The sequence below is a fragment of the Carlito syrichta genome, unplaced genomic scaffold, assembly GCF_000164805.1.
Source record: "Carlito syrichta isolate Samal-C Ts95f unplaced genomic scaffold, Tarsius_syrichta-2.0.1 Scaffold302074, whole genome shotgun sequence".
Classification (NCBI taxonomy): Eukaryota; Metazoa; Chordata; class Mammalia; order Primates; family Tarsiidae; genus Carlito; species Carlito syrichta.
The window spans coordinates 93,427-115,878 of record NW_007246170.1 but is presented as its reverse complement, the minus strand read 5'-3'; the positions used below and the strand labels follow the sequence as shown (position 1 = coordinate 115,878).

General features: G+C 39.8%; 1 protein-coding gene across 1 annotated transcript in view; it reads left to right on the top strand.

Moving 5' to 3' along the window:
- Nucleotides 1–6,753: 6,753 nt before the first annotated feature.
- Nucleotides 6,754–22,452, top strand: part of PAPSS1 (3'-phosphoadenosine 5'-phosphosulfate synthase 1) — a gene marked incomplete at its 3' end in the record, with an annotated part of 107,623 nt that continues 91,924 nt past the window's right edge. Inside the window, exon 1 of the mRNA XM_008055995.2 lies at nt 6,754–7,005. Coding sequence (XP_008054186.2) covers nt 6,946–7,005 — 60 coding nt within the window. The remainder of the gene's footprint in view (nt 7,006–22,452) is intronic.

Here is a 22,452-nt window from a genome sequence, read left to right as displayed (position 1 = left end):
CAGTATCTTGGATATTTAGGGAGAAAAGGACTAGAGGTTAGGGGATGGCTGGACAAAAGAGAAGTAGGAAGAAGAGGAGGAGAGAAAAACTGTGTTTAACTTGCATTTTATCTTCTGTGGGGTAAATAATTAGTATTCCCAAGCTTGTAAATAACAGAATAACATTCTCTAACTAAAATTAGGAACTTGTTTTTATGTTGGGAGTTTATAATTTCCTAACTGCTGTTGAGATTTGTTGTAGCATAAACAAGCAGATGTGGTTTTAAATTAGATTTGCCTCTTACAAATAAATGGATATCTCAAGTTCAGTCCAGCTTTTTCTTAGTTCCTTATTGTATGAAAGTATTTTAATTTTGTTTTCCACAAGAAATATGTACAATTAAATTAGTTTCTCTGTGACTGAATATTTTATAACTTCCTTTATTTGGTTTTTAATTTTTACTGATAAAGAGGTACAAAAGTAAGTGAAGGCAAATGATTATAATAAACAGTAAAATTATTTCAGTATTTATAAATAAATGATATTTAAAGTATTTTCTCTAAAATGGGTTATTTCTGAAATAGATACATGTTTATAACTATAATTTAGGTACAATATATTATTTATGTAGCAATTTTTCCCAAAATAGTCACTATATATTTTATTTTACTAGTGTTGTCTAATAAACTACCTCAAAACATAGTGACTTAAAACAACAAACATGTTATTATCTCACACAATTTTTGGGCTGGGCATTTGGCCTGAGCATACAGAGATGGCTTGTCTCTGTTTCTCTCAAAAATTGCTGGAACTAGAACATCTAAGATGGCTTCTTTGCTCACATGTCTGCCATTTAGCTAGGATGACTTGAGTGATGGGATCTGGTTAAAATGCTCAATTGGGTCATCTATCTGGGACTTTGGTTCTCCCTGAAGGTTGTTTCCTTAGTCTTTTCCAAATAGTATCAGAAACTCTCTTTCTCCATGTGGCCTCTCCCTATAGTTTTTCCAGCAAAGTAGTCATATTTCTTAAGAAGCTGTGAAGCTTGAGTCTGGAACTGACACACAGTCACTTATACTACATTTTATTGGCTTAGTACACAGGCATGTGAATACCCCATAGGCATGGCTCGTTTGGGGTGGGGAGTAACTGTGGAAACTTAGTTACAATGCATATGTCTCTTGACAGCGTGATTTCCTGGATCTTCAGTTGTATACTCAAGTATTTCTCAAGATATATGTTTTGTGTCATTTGAGGCTTAAGAAATGCTTTTCAGAAAAAGAATACTCTGTATAATAAATTTGGGAGATGGCTGGGCATAGTGGCTCATGCCTGTAATCCCAGCACTTTGGGAGGCAGAGGTGAGAGGATGACCTTAGCCCACAGATTTGAGACCTGCCTGGGCAACATGGCGATACCTTGTCTCTACAGTAAGTCAAAAAATTAGCCAGACGTGGTGGTGCATACCTGTAGTTCCAGCTACTTGGAAGTCTGAGGTGGAAGGATTGCTTGAGCCCAGCTGGTTGAGGCTGCAGTAGCTGTGAGTGTGCCATTGCACTCCAGCCTGGGCGACAGACAGATTGAGATTTCTACTCAATAAAAAAACAACAACAACAAAAACCAGAAAACAAAATTGGAAGCTAAGCCCTTTTCTTGGACTTATTGCCCTGTTAAAAATGGTAAGCATTTTGCAGCAGAAAAATCCGTTTACTTTGTGTAACCTGGCATTTCCCAAACATTTAAGTGTGTAGGACTGTGCCTAGCACTTAGTTATCATTCAAATATTTGTGGAGTAAAATTTATCACAAAGTTCCTTTTCACAAAGCCCACACTACATTCCCAACAAAGTGACATTTGCACTGAAGAAAATTTGCCAAACTCTGTTATTTAAGAAAGGAGTTTTCTGAGTTTTGACCTGACTCACAGTTTCTACTAGGTGCTTTCTAATGAATTGGTTGTTTCACTTTAAATCACATAATCTCATTTCCTGGTCACAGGTGACTAAACCCAATTGAGCACCTGACCCAAAGGCAGTCATCTATAGTTCAGCCAGCAACTTTTAAGGATGCTGGGCACAGGGCTTTTATCAACATGGGTGGTTTAAACTGAATTGTGGTAGGCAGGCCAAGTTATATCCTCTCTTGGGTAGTTTGAATTTAAGAAAATCAGTCAGTTAGCTAGTAGGGGTAGGAACAGCAGAAACAAAAGCAGAGAATAAATGAGACACAGAGTCCTAGGGTGCTGTCTTCATTGTTCTGATCGTGGGGTTGCTAAAAATACTTCCTCTTTCCCTTTCTTTCCCCATCTTTAGGCTAAAAGACCATTAGCTGAGATAGCCTGTCTCTATCTCCATTTCTTCTGTGGGAAATAGTCTAACCATACATGATGAGAAGCCTATGCTCTTATTCAGAATGTGAGAACACAGTTGTTTAACCAGGGGAGAAGTGCCTCTTCAATAGCATGCAAACTCAGTGGAGACGCCTACTGGGAGTCAACTATAGGTAGTACAGGGCAGGCTGGCAAAACAACAGCTTAGGCAGTTTCTTAAACTATTGTAGGAACTCCTTGGTTAATAACTACAGAAGAAAATGGCTCTAGGTGAGAATTTTTCTTTAAAGAATCTTTGAAATATGCTGACAATTTTAGTTCTGAGCATATTATTTTCCCTGGCTGACAACCAAATAAAAATAATGAGGAAATTAATTATAGAAAGAAGGTGATAGGCGGAAGGAGAGAGCACAGGGACACCCATGAAGCCAGATCTGTTACAATTTTAGCTAACTACGGAAACAAAGCTATATAGGGAACAATGGAAAACCAGGAGAAAGGTTTTGATGGCATGTCCCCTAGTCTAAGTCTACCATAGAGTCAAAATGCAACCACTCTCTAGGGTGTTTATTAGAAGGGAGGAGCAGGAAATAGCACCTAGGTCATTTTAAGTCCACAGAAGTGAGAAGAAGAAATAGAATACTGACATCATACATAACACCAAGTCAATCACTGGTCAGGGATGCATTTTGCATGAGGGAGAAAAAAGTAAGTTGAGATGCCAAAGATATACAGAATTTGCCTACAGTTGTCTGGAAAGGCTCAGTAAATGCTGAGCATTTGAGAATGTAGCACAAGAGAAAAGCATGTTTGTTCTGTAGTGTGAGAATTATTATTATTATTTTTTAATATTCTTTAATTTTAGAACCATTTTAGATTTGCAGAAAAATTAAGCAGAGAGTATAGAGTTTTCATACAACCCCAAACCCAGTTTTCCTTATTATTAGCATCTCACCTTAGTATGGTACATTAGTTATACTTAATGAACCAAATATTGATACATTATTATTAACTAAAGTCCTGTCTGTCAGGATTTCATCTCCTTTTACTCAGTGTCTTTTTCTGTTCCAGAATTTCATCCAGGACACCACATTACATTTAACGTTGTTTCTTTAGGCTTCTCATTCTTTTTGAGTCAGAGTCTCACTGTCACCCAGGCTGGAGTGCAGTGGCACTATCATGGCTCACAGAAACCTTGACCTCCCACTCAGGTGATTATTCTGCCTCAGCCTCCTAAGTAGCTGGAACTACAGGCGCATGTTACCACACCTGGCTAATTAAAAAAATTTTTTTTTTTTTGTAGATGAGGTCTTATGTTGCCTTGGCTGGTCTCAAATGCCTGAGCTCAAGCAATCCTCCTGCCTTGGCCTCCCTAAGTGCTGAGATTACAGGTGTGAGCTACCACACCTGACCTCTTTTATTGTTTTTAATGAACTTAGCAGTTTTTATGTCAAAGTGTTGGTGACCTTGAGGAGTACAGGCCAGGTATTTTGTTGGCTACTAGGAGAATTTATCTGATGTTTCTCTCATGATGTGATTAGGATTATGGATTTTGGGGAGGAAGATCATAGTATTATTTTCATCATATCATATCAGGGTTAAATACTATCAGTATGACTTATCACTGTTGATATTTACCTTAAACACCTGGCTGAGGTAGTGTTTGTCAGGTTTCTTCACAATAAGGTCACTCTTTTTCTCCCTATTTGAAAGGACTATGCACTGCCCATATTTAAGGAGCAGGGAGCCCTCTCCTTGACAGTCGAGTATCGACATGAATTATCTGGAATTTTTTTGCATGGGAGAGATTTGTCTCTTCCTCCTCATTTATTAACTCATCCAATCATTTATTTATATCAGCATGGACTCATAGATATTTATTTTATAATCACAATAATCCAATACTATATTTTTGTTGCTCAAATTGTTTCATCTTTGGCCATTGGTAGCTCTTTTGGTAGTGTTTTATTTGTTTTTCAGTTGGCGCTTATGCTCCTTTGACAGACTCATTCAAATATGGTAGTGTTTTGTTTGTTTTTGTACTTCCTTACTTGTTGACACTAGAACATGCTCTAGGCTCATCTTGTATATTTCCTGTCCTTGTCCTAGAGTCAGCCATTTTTCCATGGAACCCTGGTTTCTTTTTATTGGAAATGGTATTAAAAACTACTGTGATTTTAAATTGACATTCTATTAGAAATACAAAGATCTGGGTGTTAGGTGTAATTGTTGCTACTGGGGGGCCATTTCTTTTAAATCCTCCCAGCTGATAAAGAAATATATCTGCGTATATTAATTGTGTATATACACATATATATAATTATTTTTATAGTAGACATCTGTATTTATATTAAACTAAACATAAGTTCTCAGTAATGTCTTCAACTGAGATCATTACCACATGAACCATTCTAGCCTCTTCTCCCTTGCTGTTAATTCCCACTTTAACAGTGGGACAACTGGTTCCCACTATCTGCCATCCACTTATTTAGTTCTTCAATTTTATTATACATATATAGTAGATTGAGAATTGTTAACCTGTACCCCTATGGAGGGTGGCTTTATCAACTACAGTATAATCTTATGTACAGATCATTTTGCCTTTAGTCTCATAGACTCCACTCATTTCTAAATTTACTTAGGTTAGCATTCCTTCCCCTGCCCTTTAGTAGGGTTGTAAGAAAATGAAAAGATGGAGAAGTAATTTATGGATTAAAAGAGACTTAAAGACATATCATACTTTTATAATGGAAGACTAAATTATACTGACTAGGAAAGTATATTTAAATAGTGAAACTTGAAAAATAAAGCAAGGAAGTTATTACTATAAAAAATCATAAAAAAGTAACTTCTACTTCAGGGCAGATAAAGTAGAAATTGGATATACTACCCCACCTGAAACAAACAAACAAACAAACAAACAAACAAAAAACCCCAACAAAACAATATAGAGAACAATGGTTTAGAGATGATAAGACTGATCAATGGATTGATAGTATCAATGCAAACTTATACTATATTTTATCTTAACACAAAGTCTTTTACTAAGGCTAGAAATAGGGATTAACTCACATCAGTGAACACCCCTAGAGGTCAGATTGTGATATCTAAATACCATTTCACTCTAACAAATACCAGGACTTTTGGAGAAATGGCTAATTTCAGATGTGGCACTCTTTTCTCATCTAAAACTTAAGATTCTCTTCCAAGCTTGTTCCTGTTATTGGCAGAATTCAGAATTATACTGAAATTCAGTTTTACATGTATATCCCAGATTAAAAATCCCCTAGAAAAGTGGTCAAGTAACAAAATGAGATTCCCATTTTAGAAATACCATTCTGATAGCAGTGTCGAGAATGGGGTGTGTGTCAGGGGTGTGGAGAGCAGTTGCATAGGTAGGAGGATACCAGTGAAAGGGCTTAGTAATGATTCAGGTTGCATATGAGGAGGGCCTAATTTAGGACAGTAGCAGCAGGGAAAATATAAAGGAGGCTGATTTGCTAGCTACTAATAGGCAGCAGTCGTCTCAGGTCTTGGTAACTAGAGTGCAGGGTGCATGTGTTACAGAGGAGGCAGAGCTGCAAACAAGTATCTTGGTGCCAGAGATAAGTTGTGGAAAAGAAGGCTCATAGTTGTGGAGAGGGGCATGGGAGGACATATAACCTGTGAGCAAACTCTCTCACACCCACAGACATCCTGGAATGATCAGGTGAATTTGACATGCCCTCTGTAGGCGGGCGTACTATTTCGGGTTACTCATAGTCCTCCTAAATCTGAACTGCAGTCCTCTAAGGATTTCTTGAGTAGCTAGTAATACAGAAGCCCCCCTTCCGCCTAGCCAGTAAGAAACCCGCAGAGAAATCTGGTGTGAAGTGAGGTCCCCAAGCAGGGAAGGAGGCACCTAGTAAGTATGCGCGAATCCCGGTTAACAGATTATACTGATTCAAGAAACGGGACACTGATTTTTCTTTTTTTAATTGTGCGGTGAGTAGAATCTTAAAGCGTAGTGTAACGTGGAGAACGAACTATTCAGGAAATCAATTCTTCCCTTTGCGAGGCTAGAAAACATTAAAAAAAAATGTGGACAGGCAGACATGGGCCCAGACTGGGCCGACAGGAGGCCGGTGGCCAGGTCTGTTGAGGAATAGCAGAGGGGCAGGAGTCCACGTCAGCGTCTTCCCAGGGACGCTCAGCCAAAGGAGGGCCGGCTCGCTACCAGCCAGGCAGGTATCTTCCTCGCTCGACTCGTACGCCCCCCCGCTCTGCGCTTGCTCAGCGGCAAGCGGTGACCATAGAAGGCCCGGAGGTTCCATGACTACTTCCCAGACCCCGCCCCTTCCTCAGGACCAAGGAGGAGCGTCGTGCGCGTTCACGTCGGGGAGAGCGCTGAAGCTCCGCCCCCAATTTCTGCCTCCGGTTCTCTCCCTCTGCTTCACCTTTCTGCCCCGGACCCATTTCGGATACGCCGCCCACGCGCCGCGCAGTCGGGGCCAAGAGCGCGAGAGCGTGCGCACGTCAGCGTGGCCCCGCCCCGCCGCGGAGAGACCCCGCCTTTCCGCCCCGCCCCCGCCGGCCTGCCCTCCTCCTGCTGCCATCCTGGCGCTGAGGACTGGGGCGCTGGCGCGCGCTCCGCGACTATGGAGATCCCCGGGAGTCTGTGCAAAAAAGTCAAGCTGAGCAATAACGTGCAGAACTGGGTGAGTGGGGGCAGAGGGTGAGAGGGCGAGGAGCGGAGGCGGCTCTGGGAGCAGCTCGTTCCGGAGCCCCTGATTCTCTCGTCTCCTCCGCATCCTCTCGAGAGCGCGAGGTGGATTCCGGGTCCGCGGCGGCTCCCAGGTGGGGCGGTGGGTGCTGCGAGGCTGGGTGGCACGGCACAGGGTGGGGGTCTCGGCCTGGGTGCTGTGTGCGGTCTGACCCATCTCCTGTGGGAAGAACGCTCTCTTCCCCAGCGCCCGGGATCAAATAAGACCTCCAAGAGAATCCTTCGCCAGTGAGCTGGCGGCGGCTGAAACCTGCGGCTCAAAGCTGCGCCCCCGGCGAGAGGGAGCTGCCTGCATCCCCTGGAGTGGCCCGAAGTTCTGCAGAAGAGGCAGAGGCGGGCGCCTTCCATGCGTTCCCAGTTTTTCTTAGCTCTGCCAGCTCAGTTGGCCCAAACCTGGGTCCATCTCCATGGCTTTCCATTTCTGAGTTTCACTGTGAAGGGAGATCACCCAACAATGTGGCCATTCATGAGTTGAGGCTGCCTTGAACTGAGGTTCTTTGTGTCTTGTTAAATTGGAATGTCTAACTAATAAGAGTTCTAAAGACTCCGTTTCTGGTGACAGTAAGGTGTGGCAAGATTATTGATTTATAACGTTTAGCAACGACTGCCAGTTGACTTTGTCAAGTGCTGTGTCTTCAGAAGGTTGCTTCCTTCCTGAATGACTGTGGTAAGAAACAGTCTTATCTTAGATTTTAAGTGCAGACCAGGGATGGGATGGGGGTCCAACTTCGGAGTTTAGATGGCAATTTTTATTACACAGGCCAATAGAATCGTGAGGTTTAAATGCCGTCTTCCAAATTATCTGTGAGTCCTTGGTGAGTCAAGGAAAGGAAAAGAAGCAATTTCAGGCAAATGTTCTTTTGAAATAATCAATTTACCATAGCTGTTGTTATCATCAAGGATTTGTTCACTGATTCAATTCCTCTTTCCTTTTAGTTATTTAACTCCTCCATAGGAGATAAGGAGGGAAAGGAGATAAAAGGTGAATTAGAACAGAGGAAAGAGCACTGTATTCCTGGTCTGGTCTCCAGACTCAGATTTGCCATCAATTAGCTGTGTGATTTTGAGAAAAGTCACTTATTTGAATGTCAGCTAACTGAAGGGTGTAATAATGTGCACTTCATAGGGTTGTTTTGACAAGCAGACAATAATTGAAAGTGCAGTCATATCACTGCCTTGAGACTCAGACCCAGTATTGCTCCTGTTACCTTAAAATATTTCATGATTAGGGAGGTCAGGTTGGCTAAATTGGGGTATTTGTAGATAATTTCAGTTACACAATCCATTTATTTATGCACTTATTTATTTCCATTTGCCACACTAGTGTGTAATCTATGTGGGGACCTGTGCTAGATAAAGATGAAAAATGTGTGACTCAGTGCTTGCCTTCTGGTTGTTCCTGTGTTGGGGTTATAAGTGGCATTAGCCAGGTGATGAATATGTCTTTGTGGATCACAGTGAATGGCATAAGGCAGAGGTTTTGTTGCAATTTAGAGGAGAGATTAGTTTCACTTGGATGTTTTATTTTGAAATGATAGTATTTGGGATATATTGGTTTAAATAAATCATTGACAATCATTTCACCTGTGTTTATGGAGGAACTCAAATTTCTGGGGCAGAGGAGAAGTGTGTGGATAAGGGAATTAAAATTATTATTTTTTACTCCAGGAACAATGAAGAGACTTGTTTGACTACTCTGGAGAGTGTTTGTTGGGAAGTGGAGATAAAGTTGAATAGGCAGGGTGGGACGAGGTTATGCCGTTGTGAGTGTTTGGCTGCAGAACTAAGACTTGATTCTGTGGAAGATTTTTGATGGGGTTAGAATTTTTAACGTTCTGAGCCTTGCAAATCTTTCCTCTCTCTAGTAAGTACCCACTATCTCTCCCTTTCACATACTTGAATGAATTGATCTGGGCAAGTGTGAAGAACCCATCTTTCTTTAAAGTTCCCATCACAGGATAAAATTGGTAATCCAGGAAGACTGATTTCCTGAAGAAATGCAGACACTGTTAGAGCCCACATGTGGAAATCCTAAAGACCAGACAGGGTTATAGTGAGCTTAAAATTAACTAATAGATTTGAAGTCTGCCTGGCACATGAGCACTGTTGATGTTCTTGCTATTAATTCAGCCAGTGTGAAGGGGTGAAGGGCTGGCCTAAGCTGGCAGTGGGAATAGAGGAATAGCTGCAATAAAAACATTTAAGGAAGAGTAGAGAGGAACTGACTAGACTTAGGAGATGAAAAAGGGAGAAGTGTTGAAAGATAAGAGTTTTGATCCTGGGAAGTGGGGAGAAAGGTTGTTACCTGCAGGGAAATTAGGAAGTGGGTTAGGGAGGGGTAAAGGAGATAATAATTAAACCCCCAAGAAGAGTTTACTTGGTGCCAGAAACAATTTGAAATGTTTTACCTAAATCAACTTACTGAATTGTTGCAATATTTCCAAGGTGGGTATCATGACAGACAGTGATTAAAGCAGAACCCTGGAGCTGACTATCTGGGCTAAAATCTGGGCTCAGTTATCTATTAACCATGTAACCTTTGACTGGTTACTTAATTTCTCTATACCTCATCTGTATAATGGGAATGGTAGCCTCACAGGGATATTGGAAAGATTAGAAATTAATTCTTGTCATTAGTGTTATCATCCTCTTGATCACAATTAGTATCTACATTTTATATCTGGTCACTTATTTTCTCTATCTGCTCATCTTTAAAATGGGAATGATAACCTCACAGTGATATTGTGAAAATTAGAGTTAACTCTTATCATTAGTGTTATCATCCTCTTTATCACAATTAGTATTACAGTTTATAGATGAAGAAACTGAGGCACAGAAATGTCATAGAACTTGTTAGTGATGGATCCTATTTTAAACATGCTGCATTTGAGGGACAACCTTAGTAGTCTACAGAGTAATACTGTCCAATAAAAATATGAGCCACATGTATAATTCAGAATTTTCTAGGCCGAGCACAGTGATTCAAGCCTGTGATCCCGGCACTTTGGGAAGCCGAGGTTAGGGGATTGCCTGAGTCCATGGGTTCAAGAACAACCTGGGCAATTTGGCGAGACCTCATCTCTACAACAAATCAAAAAATTAGCCGGGTGTGGTAGCTCATGCTTGTAGTTCTCGTTACTTGGAAGGCTGAGGTGGAAGGATTGCCTAAACCCATCAGGTCGACTCTGGGGTAGCCATGAGCATGCCACTGTACTCCAGCCTGGGTGACAGAGTGAGACTCCAACTAAATAAAAATAAATTCTAGCCGGGCTCGGTGGCTCAGCCTGTAATCCCGTGTCTTTGGGAGACTGAGGTGAGTGGATTGCCTGAGTCCGCGGGTTCGAGACCCGCCTGGGCAGCGAGACCTCATCTCTACAATAAATCAAAAAATCAGCTGGGCGTGGTAGCGCGTGCCTGTAATTCTGGCTACTCAGAAGGCTGAGGCGGAAGGATTGCCGGAGCACAGCAGGTCGAGGTCTGGGCGACTGAGTGAGACTCCAACTCAAAAAAAAAAAAAAATTAATAAAAAAAAAAGATAAATAAATAAATAAATTCTAGAGGACACATTAAATTTTTTTTAAAAAAACTCAGGTGAAATAGATTTCAGTAATATATTTTATTTAACCTAGTAGGTCCCAAATACTATCATTTCAACATAAATGTTTTTCAATATAAATGTAAGTTACAGCTGGGCATAGTGGCTTATGCTTGTAATCCCAGCATTATGGGAGTCCGAGGTGGGAGGATTGCTTGAGCCCAGGAGTTTGCAACTAGCCTAGGCAATGTGGCAAGACCCTGTCTCTACAAAAAATAAAAAAATTAATTGGGAGTGGTGGTGTGTGTCTGTACTCCTAGCTACTCAGAAGGCTGAGGTGGAAAGATCACCACAGCCTGGGAGGCTGAGGCTGTGGGGAACCATGATTGTGCCACTGTACTCAGCCTGGGAGACAGGGTGAGACCTCAACTCAAGAAAAATAAATAAATATAAGTTAAATACTATTGTGTTTGATATAAAATTATTAGATATTTTACCTTTTTATACTAAGTCTTTCTAATTCTGGGGTATGACTTTGTACATGTAGCACACATTTCCATTTATATTAGGCACATTTCAGATATTTAGTAGGGACATGTAGATAATACAGTTACAGAGATTGAGTTAGGCTGAGGTTGGAAGTAGAGATTTGCAGATTAAATTTGAGTTAGAGAATGTGAGACCAAATAGTAAGCTTTGGGTAATATCTTCTAAGAATTGGGTAAATGACATGGAACTAGGCAGAGAGATAGGAGGTGTAGTGTAAAGGCTCCGGGAAATGTGGAGTTACGGGAAGATGTCTCCATATAGCTATAAGAATAGTAAAGAAAAACCTTGGAGCCTCCTCTTAGTCTGACAAAGCATCAGATGTAATGAATATCATTCTTTATCTGATTAAATCTTTCTCCAGTGGGACCAGTTCTTGGGGGAACATGTTGGTTGTGCTGAGGGAAATTTGGAACACTCAAGCCAGACCCCCAGGTATCATTCACCCGTTGTATAGAATCATGTTGGGCTGAATTGCTTGGACCTGACTTTTGGAGTTGGGTCCTACTGACTGCTGAAGAGTCTGAAACCTAGCATGACATTCAGAATCATATACAGTCTCATTCTGGTTTGCTTTTGCATTCTCCCTTCCCACCATTCCCCAGATTTCCATGGCTTCAGCCCAACTTTCCTTCCATACCTTATATCCTCATGGTTTTACATAAGCCTTTCCTTATGCCTGGGATGCCTGTTGTCCTTTATTGGGGGCTGAAATTTTCAGAGCCTTGGGCTGTTTTACCTGAATTCTGTGAAATGTGTGGCCCTCATGTGTACATAGGTTCTCTTGCACATGGGCTGAATTGCTTGTGCACCTCTGTATTATGTTGCATTGTCTCTGCCATTATCATGTATCATGTAATCACATTTCATTATAGATGCTTTGTATCTACACTGAACTTCTGATAGAATGGGGACAAGGAGTAGGGGACAGAGTAGCTTGGGTGCTTCTAATAGTAAAAGATTCTTAGATAATTTGTTAAAATCTCAGCACAGCTTAAGTAGTAAAATAAATAATCTCCATATGTGGTAGAATTCAAATTACAGTTTCCTCACTTACCCTCTGTGTGATTTTGGGCACGTTATTTAACCTCTCTGTGTCTCAGTGTCCTCATCTGTAATAGGGATAATAAAGCATAACTCATAGTATGGCTAATAGTGCATACTTCATGGGGTTATAGTGAAGTTTAAATAAGTTAATATATTTAAAGCACCATGGTTCCTGGCACATGAGCACTATTCTTATTATTTGTTAGTTCATTAAATATTTAGCACCATTTTGTATGTGCCTTTGTTCCAGGTGCTGGGGATACAGTGGTAGAAAGACAGAAGAGGGTTCTGCTCTCATGGATGTTACATTCTACCTAGGAGAGTTAATTAAAAAAACGAATGAATGAATGAGATAATTCTCCTTTTTACCAGTTCTACCTTTCCCAAACAGTTTGTCCCTTTATACTGTTAGAAGCCTTTCATAGAAGGCCAGCAGCCCATTGTGGATTTTGTGGAAGACAGATGGTACCAAAATTAAATAAGAATGCAGTAGTGGAATACACAGCATATCAAATGCCAAGCAACAGGGCAATTCTTCCTTCAGATCAGTGGCCTGTGTGTGGTTAGGGGCAGGCATTGATCTTACTACCTGGGAAGCCAGAAAGATGATACTAAAAAAGTTGTCAGAAGAGAAGGGAAACCTGAACTTTTACCAGGAATGTACTTTTGACTTTAACTAAAAACAACAATGAGAAGAGTGATAACAAGGTCTAGGTCTGTGTGTTGTCCAGTGTGGTAGTCACTAGTCGCATATTAATTTAGCCAACTTAAATTAAGTTAAAATTAAATAAAATAAAAAATTAAGTTCCTTGCATTTCAAGGCTGCAAATGTAGTTAGTGACCTCAGGGACTGGACAGCACAGTAAAGAACATTTTCATTGTTTCAGAAAGCTCTGTTGGATAATGTAGGTCTAGATGAAGCTTTGGGTTGGCTGCCATTTTTTTTTTTTAACATCTATGTATTTATGTATTCATGTATTTTTACTCTGTTCCCAGGGCAAGGACATTTCCAAAGATAGTGGCTACCTTGGAATCTTGGTTTTGGGCAATTTTGGCACTTCTGACTTCTGGCAGGGTACCCAGCAGTATTAGCCTCTCCTTTAAGCTTGAAGTGTCAATAAGCTTCCCAGCCTGGCTCCATTACATTGAAGAGTAGTTCTCTATTCCAGTGGGTCTCAGTCATGTGAGATTTTGCCACCCTCAGAAAGCACTTGGCAATTCTGGAAACATTTTTGTTTGTTCCAATTTTTGTTTTTGTGTGTAGGGAGATAGTGCTTCTGACATCTGTTGGATAGAGCCAGACTTGCTACCAAACATTCTACACAGTGCATAAGACAGCCCCTACAACCAAGAGTTATTTGATCTCAAAAGTCATTAATGTTGAAGTTTGAGAAACTCTGTTCTTTTCTTTGCTTTGAGTAAGAAAAAAGAACAAAAAGATCCTTAAATCTGAAATGCTGAAGAAATAATTGAAAATGAAATCCAGTTGATATAGCATTTTCTTTTCCACCAGACTGTATATTACCACCTCTTTTGCTCTGAGATTACCCCTAATATATCAGTAACAAAACAGGAAAGCCTTAATCCTGAATTGTTTCAAAATCAGATTAACTAATTAGTTCAAATGAAGGGAATGACTTTTTTTTTTGGTATTCACCGAAGTGGTGGTAAGGAAGAAGTTATTAATAACACTTTTTAAAACAGCAAGGGAGACTATTGCAATAGTTATAGAGATTACTGCAGTGGGATTTTGTAGTAGGGGAGAGTGATTGGGCTCAACTCCAAATGCAGCAAGGAAAAAGTGGGAATTTATAGTCAAGGAGCAGTGTGTAGGTCAGTGGATGGGAAATTACTAAGAGGAAAGAAACATCAGGAACTAGGGAGGATTCTGGCTAGACCAATCTAACTGGATTTTTTGCTGAAGGCAGGCCAGGGTGATCAGCCATCACCTGGGGATGGTACAGGATGAGTAATTTGATCAGGTATTGAGGGTGAGGGATTCTTGCTAAAACTGGACTCTTGAAGACATGCCCAAGAACAGGGTCTTGTTGAAAAAGGGCTCAGAGGAGCCTGACTAGAGATTGGTGAAGGAGAGGATCCTTGTCAGTAGTAATCATTTGTTACATATCCTTTCGTAGGGACACAGTTTTAACAGTGTAATGTAAGTTTTAACTGGTTAACGATAGTGGATGTATCAGACATTATCTATAGAAATCCAGTTTGTATTTTCGGATTAATACAGCTGTTGTGCAGGGTGTTTTCTCTTACTGTGCTCTATAGTTACTTTGTTGCTTGATACTTTCCCTTTCGTACGTTTAGGCATACAGTTGACTTTAGTATATCCACAGAATTGTGCAATAATCACAAGTATCTAATTTTAGAACATTTTTATCACCTCCAAAATTTCCCATCCACTGACCTACACACTACTCCCTGACTATAATATTAGCATTCACATTCTCTTCATCTCCCCCTACCCCCAGCTCCTGTCATCTAATAATGTACTTTCTGTCCTATGGATTATACTATTATAGACTTTCCTGTAAATGAAATTATACAATATGTGATCTTTTGTATCTGGCTTCTTTCACTTAGGATAACATTTTCCAGTTGCATCCATGTTATAGCATATATCATGTACCTCATTCCTTTATATCGTTTATTGTATGGCTGTACCACATTTTCTTTATCCATTCATCAGGTGATGGGCATTTGGGTTGTTTCTACTCTTTGGTTGTCATAAATAATAGTACTTTGAACATTCATGTACAAGTTATGTGTGTGCATGCGCATATGGTTTTAATAGTTAATTTCAATCTCTGAGGTAGACATTAGTAAATTTTTGACTGACCAGCCTCTGAACCTTCCTTGTATGTGTGGTGAATGCTCCACTGAGTCTGTGGTAGGACTGGGTCTGTTACAGTGTAACGATTTATTTACTTATTTATAGTCAGTCTCAGCCCCTGAAATGTTTTTGCTTTGTTATGTACTGAGTGTCTAGAAAGGATCAACCAACAAGTGCTGAATGAATGAACAGGTAGTCTCAGACTAATTTTAACTTCTGGGAATATTTTAAGGCTAGGATCTATGGGAGGAGGTCATTGGGGAGCCCTTCCATTGAAGGTATTGATATTTTAAAAAAATCATTAAACAAATATTTAAAATTTAATCTTTAGAACAGAATAGTTAGACAGCAATATGTGTATGCAGTGTGTATGCATGACAGTTGATGGTGATGAGACAAGCAAACTTAGTTCTGACTCAGGAGATCTGGGGTAGAGCCTGAGATTTGCTTCCTGACAAGTAACCAGGTCATGCCAGTATTGCTCCACAACATACTATTTTATAGTAGCAAGGCTTTATTTATTTATTTATTTATTATTATTTTTGAGTTGGAGACTCACTTTGTTGCCCAGGCTGGAGTGCAGTGGCATATTCATGGCCACCCCAGCATCGATCTGCTGGGCTCAGGCAATCCTTCCGCCTTAGCCTTCCAAGTAGCTGGAACTACAGGCATGCACTACCACACCCAGCTAGTTTTTGATTTATTGTAGAGATGAGGTCTCGCCAAGTTGCCCGGGCTGGTCTTGAACCTGGAGGCACAGGCAGTCCACTCACCTTGGCCTCACAAAGTGCTGGGATTACAGGCTAAGCCACTGAGCCTGGCCAGTAGTAAGGTTTTAAAAATAGCTTTTCAAGTTGTTTGCTTAACCTCCAGAGATGTATGATTTTCACTTTTGCTATTTACCTTTGGCTTGTTAATATTTGAAATATTAATTTTAACTATCATTTAACTTTGTGAACTAAAAGTTTCAATTATCAGGAACTCTGGAAACTAATGATTTTTAAATTCTACAGTCTCTTCAATGTAATATCCACATTGTATGATGCCATCTCTTCAGTTTTATTCACATTATGTCTTAGAACATAAAAGGAATGTACCTGTTACCATTTCAGGGATTTCTCTTTGGAGAAATACAGTTTAGCAGTTAGTTTAAGGTGGGTGGTAGGATGGGTAAAAGATGTCGAAGTCCAGAGCTATACTTGGTATTTGTTATATGCTATGTGTCTTTATAAAGTTCATTTCAAAATGCAGCATATATACAATTATAATAAATTCAAAAAATCTGAAATTCTCTAATGGCATCATAGAGAAGTTAATTTGCCTTATAGACAAGTAGATAAAATAACAAAATGACCCAATGTGGAAATTAAGGTAAGTTTAAAAGGGCCACTTGTGTGGGTGATGAGGATGGAAGTTACAAATGTGTAGAAATGCACACCACACATAACAGAGGCCATGTGACATTAACCCAGTGACAGGATTGTTAGTCATTTAGTTACAAGTGTAGAAAGTGTTCAGTGAATGGTCTTGAAATAAGTTGTCCCAGTTCTGCTGGTCTTAAGATTTCCAAACATTAGTCATCATTTCATTTACAAGTTACACAGGGAAAACCAATCATACTTTAAAATAAATGTTTTGTATCTAACTTTTATGAACACTGAACAAGAAAGGAAGTTGGACATTGTAGAAATACAAATAATTGTAACTTATGGTCCTTGACCTATTTTCCTAAGGAAGTAAAAATATGTATACACATAGTAAATGGTCCTTAAATAACAAATTAATTATATGAGCAGTAAATATTATTGTCTGGGTATACACACTAACACCAAGCCAGACATATATTTTTACAAAGCACCCAGACTATTAAGGTGAGAAACAAGAAGTCCGAGTTCTCTTCCCATGGATAAAAAGTAGACCATTGAAGACTCTGAAAACAGAAATTTAGAGGCAGAAGGAAGTAATTCTTAACTTTTACTGAGTCACTAATGTCATGTTTCTTTGGCAGAATTATAGGAAAGATTTGGCTGGAATGTGTGCAGAAGGAAAAGAAAGGGGAACTAGAAGATTGCATGTATAAATGAGCTTTAGAGTTTTAAAATCAGGCATAAGCCCACCAACTTGCAATTCTGATAGTTTTAATAAGTGTTCTTTGACTTACTGTGAAAAGCTAGGAGGTAAGAGAATGTGACAAATCTTTTTTTAAGTTCATTTTTTAATATGAAAAATACCAAACATCAGCAAAAGATTTCCTCATACCCAGAATACCACATTTGCAGCCAACATCTTTTTAAATGTAGGAGGCAAGAAACTGAGTAAGCATAGTTTTTAGTGATTCAGACAGATAATCTCTACTTATCTTCTCAGTTATATATTCTTTTTCAGTTATATCAGCAGTTTATAGCTTGTCAGGTAATTTTTATATTTTCTAGCTCAATTTAATAAGAAAAGCAGAAGATATTTTACAGGGCAAAAATGAATTAAAATTTATTAGATATATATTTCTTCTTGCCCAAAAGCAAAGTACCTTGGAAAAATCCCAAAACACAATGACCAAATCAAACAGGTTCTGCAAGTGTAGGCAGGATAATGTGTATAGCACCTTTCTTATTGTCCTTGCAGCAGAGATCTATCTCCCTTCTCTGTAGCCAGCATGACTTGGAGCTAAAACCTAAAGAAGTGCTGTTGCTTTTCAAGAGATGCAGATATCTGTTTCTAAACCTGTTTTTTGTCTAAGTTCTTGGAAATGCAGAGCTGGTAAGTTATGTTAGCTTCATCAGCTTATGGAAAATAAATGACTAGTGACTCATAATGCAAGTTTTATAAGTGATTATTGAAATAAAATTACTAATATATAAATAATAATTATTGTTAATGAGATGATTAATGGGGGAGGGGTGAAACTTTTGTGATATGCCTATTAAAATTATTGTCAAATTGTCTCTTTGTCCCAGAGGATTTTCCACCCAAGGGCAATGAGTGATAGTAAGATTCAGATGTGCAGCAGATGCCTTTCTCCTGTACAGGATTGTGAGGGGATAAATGGTAAAAGAAATCTTTAACCTCAGCACCTTTTTAGGCAGACCAGTTTTAGAAAAGACTATATATGGAAGATTTGGATCGAAATTAATTCCTTAAATAAATTTAGAGTCTTGGCAATATGGTGGATTAGGACTTTCCAGTGTTCATCTCCCCACAGAAACATCAATTGAACAACCATCCTCACACAAAAATACCTTCACAAGAGCTAAGGAAACCAGGTGAGAGATTGCAGCACCTGGGTATAGCACAGAAATAAGAAAAGACATATTGATGAAGGTAGGAAAGGACAATTTTGCATTACCTGTGTCACTCTTTCCCTAGCCTCAGGTAGCACAGTGTAGAGGACGATACTCTCTGCTTGGGGGAAGAAAAGGGCAGTAAATTCCAGATTTTACTGCAGAACCCAATACCAGGCCCACCTCAGTAGAGCCCAGCACTGGGTAGGTCCCCCTGGCCACAGATTTCAGGCTGGTGCCTATAGAATGAGTCTCTAAGCCCACCTTGGTGCCAGCCAGGATTCTGTAGCCTTAGGCTCGAGGCCAGTTCCCACTGACCTGTGTTCTAGGCTTGCCCCAAGACCAGGCCTACCCCAGTGGCCCCAGGCTCTGTGCCACTTTTGGTATCAGGCTATTCCTCATATTTTATCATTAGGCTGTTGCCTGTGGATATAGTTTCTAAGCCTAACCAGCTCCAGCCTTTCTTTTAGACTAGCTCAGAGTCAGGTTGGCCCACACAACCCCAGGCTTCAGACCTGCCCCAATGTCAGGCTAGTCTTTTTGGCCTCAATCTTCAGGCTGAGCCCTGTGACCTTACACTTTAGCAGGCTGAGGGTTCAGGCCCATCTCAGTAGATCCTAACACTAGACCAGCCCCTTTGGACCCAGGTCCAGGCCCATATACAGTTAGCCTCCAGGCTAACACTTGTACCCCAATATCAGACCAGCCCCTGCAAACCCAGCCTTCATTTCTGCTCCAGCTCTGCCCACCTGTTGACCTAGGTACAAGGCAAATCTCTCTGAGGACTCTAGCAGCAAGACCACTTGTAGACCACACCAGATGGCCTGCCCAGATTTTCTGGATAGGATGACTGATAAAGGGTTTTTCAGACAAAGATGATTAAGTTCATGCTTTTCCAATGTGCAGACATCAACAAGGCAGCAAGAAACATGAAAACCTGAGGAGACACAGACCACCCCAAAAACAGAATCTTCCAGTAGCTGACTCAAGAGAAATGGAGATATAGGAACTGCCTGGAAAATTTAAACATAATTATTTTAAGAAAGCTTAGCAAAGCTCCAGTGAACAAACTCTGGAAAACAATAAGTGACATAACAAGAAATTTAACAGAGATTATATTGTTAAAAAAATTCTGGAGTTGAAAAATAAAATGGATAAAGTAAAAAATGCCATAGACACTATCAATAGCAGGGCAGATTCAGTAGAATAAAAAATTCTAGAACTTCAAGACAGATTTTTCTCCATAGTCAAGGAGGAAAAATAAAACAGTGCAAAGTAATGGAGAAAGCTTACAGAATTTATGGGACAGCAAAAAACAGATATTTATGTTATTGAAGTTCAGGGAGAACAAAGAGACAGAGAAGTTACAAAATGTACTTAAATAATTAATGTTAGGGTATGGATAGGGAGAGGGTGAATGTGGAGGTGTGCAGCACTGCTGGAGCCAGTGTACTGGAGGGATGTGCTGGAGGTACATGCTGGCAACCAGAGATCCAAGTAATGCAAAGATTTGCAACACACACAGAGATGAAAGAAGACAAGATTTATTTAAGAAAGAGATCACTTCCCACAGACAGGAAGAAGGCCTATACTCCAAGATGAGTGCGGCCCATAAGCCGCCTCCCCCCGAGCCCCAGCTTAAATCCTTTCCCCTGGAGATGTTGTAATCAGGTAGATGTGACTGCTGTGACTTCCTTGTTGACCACCTGTAAATATCTTGGAGACCCTGAGGAGGGTCCTGTCACCAGGCACCAAGTCACAGATCTCACCACCCTTGGGAAGTTATACAATGGGCTGATACTGGTCATGCTTGAGAGATTTGGGTTTCTAGAAAGACAAAGTCAGCAAAGTTAGTCTTTACCTAAAGAATGCATTTCTCCAGGACACAGTTTCTACTTTCCCATCATTGTGTTAGGGTTTAGGAACAAGATAAAATGGCTTCCTGCTCTCGGTCCATCCTTTCATTCCCTACTCCTGCTCTTGGAAATATTCTTATGATCCTGGGAAATGAGGCAAAGGTCAGTCTTCTGTTACAGCTTCCTGCTGAGGTGGGCCATAGAGATGTCTCCTACCTATCTATTTCCAAGGGCACAAATCGGAAACAGTGGGACCACAACTGAAGATTATTTAGATCTAATAAAACGTCGAGTGAGAGCACAGGCAAAAATTATCAAGCATACAATGATGAAAATTAGGCCATTGCCCCAGAAACAATGCTGGAAAAGTGAAAGTAGTCCTGTAAATTATATGTGTGATTAGCCTCTAATTTATCAATGTAAGTTGAAATATACCCTTGTAAGTCATCTATAGTTGTATTTTAACAAGGAAATACAGCCACTTTGACAAAGTCTGAAGAAAGAAAAATTGAAAACATTAGAGACTTGTAGTTAGGTTGGAGCTTAAATTGAGAATTTAAAACAGGTAAAAATTGGCAAGAGAAAAAAAATATGTGTTTTAATAATAGGTCTGATATACTTTTGCAATGTTTGATATGCTAGAGGTTGAAGCTGAGGTTATTTTGTTATTTATCCTATGTTGGATTAATAATCCTTGTGCTTGGCCTGCAGGCAGTTCAAGAGGAGGGTGTGGGGTAGGTGTGGTACCTGAGGCTTTTTTCTTATCCCACCCTAGAGAGACTGAATTGAGAACTTGAAGAGTTTAAGTATTACAATTTTTAAAAGCATAATGTTATAACACAACATTATGGTAGTTATGGCAAAAGTTACTTATTTAGCCAAAGTGATAGTACAAAGATTTTGAAAAGTAAAAAAAACTGGCTTTTTGTAACAAAGACAGCAGCGTCGAGGGGGTGGCTAACTGAATTTTGTTTCTTCCTTCCCCACTTTGTTGTTTAAAGGAGAAAATCTTTTGGCGATTGTTAATAAATATACTTTTTAAATTAACCTTTAGTAACTTTTAATTTAGGTAAGGCTATATGATTCCAACATGGATGGCCAGGACCAAAAGACTGATACCTGTGTTAAATTAAGAAATTATGTTCCAGCACCTTAATATTTACCTGAGGTTTGCTGGGGTGATGGTGAGCAGGGCCAGGCAGTTTAGCAGATTTCCAGGCCTCTGTAAGTGGCCACCATTTGTGAGCCAAATGTTCTCTCCTCTCTTCAGAAGAGAGTGCACCTGTTTCCCAATGACTGTCTGGCCTGCACAGTGTACAAAGTCTAGGAGGTTAAGGCATTTTTAGGGCAACTATGCTTTCAGTGCCCCCACAGACTGTACCTATAAGCAATGGACACCATCCCCTTAGCAGGTTTGTTTTTACCAGATCTTTGATGGGCAGTTGGAGTTTTGTCACTAATTGCTACTGACAATCGTGGTGCCTTTTTGGCCCTCTGGTTCTGCTGTCCTCCATGTTGGCACTGTTTGGTTTTTTGTTTTTTAATCTTTTGGCTGAACAAAAATCTTAAAGGCTTTTTAATAGGTTATACATATGAAACTTTTAAAACATTTCTCTGTTTGTGACAGTCTGATGTAAAACCCTTTAGAGTGAGCAGACCACGTGGTTGTGAAATGATTTGTCCCTACTTATTTATAATTATGAACAGGAAGTTGTTAAAAATCCTTATAAATTACTAAATTGCAGTCTTAGTTGTAAAGTATGGACAGTTAGGTGAGAGTGATCAGTTCCCATCCTTATTGTGCTCACACAGAGTACCCAGTATTTTATCCATCCGGCAAGAGAAGTACTAGGCTATGTAAACGTGACTTAACATTCTTTTTTTTATAAATACAAGCTTAGCGAGCCTGATATAACAAATGCTGGTGTTACTTAGCACTAATGTTTTAGCACATGGTAAAGTTGGAATTAAGATTTAACTGGAACACTTTCAAGTTTGGTTTGGAAAGCAGATTAAAATTACAATTGACTTTTTGTTGTTGTTGTTAGTTAACAGGATTAATTAACACATGCTCCCTTTACTTTTGTCCGGGAAGAAGATTGATATGGTCCCAGTTTAGATTTAACTTGAGAGATTTATCATAGAAGAACAACCAATAACAACAACAGAACAGACAAGAGCTTTACTATCTTTTTGCTCTGGCCACCTTCCTGAGGACAGACTGGTTAAACCATGTGGAAACCTGAATGGACTTCCCAAATACACATGGGGGTGG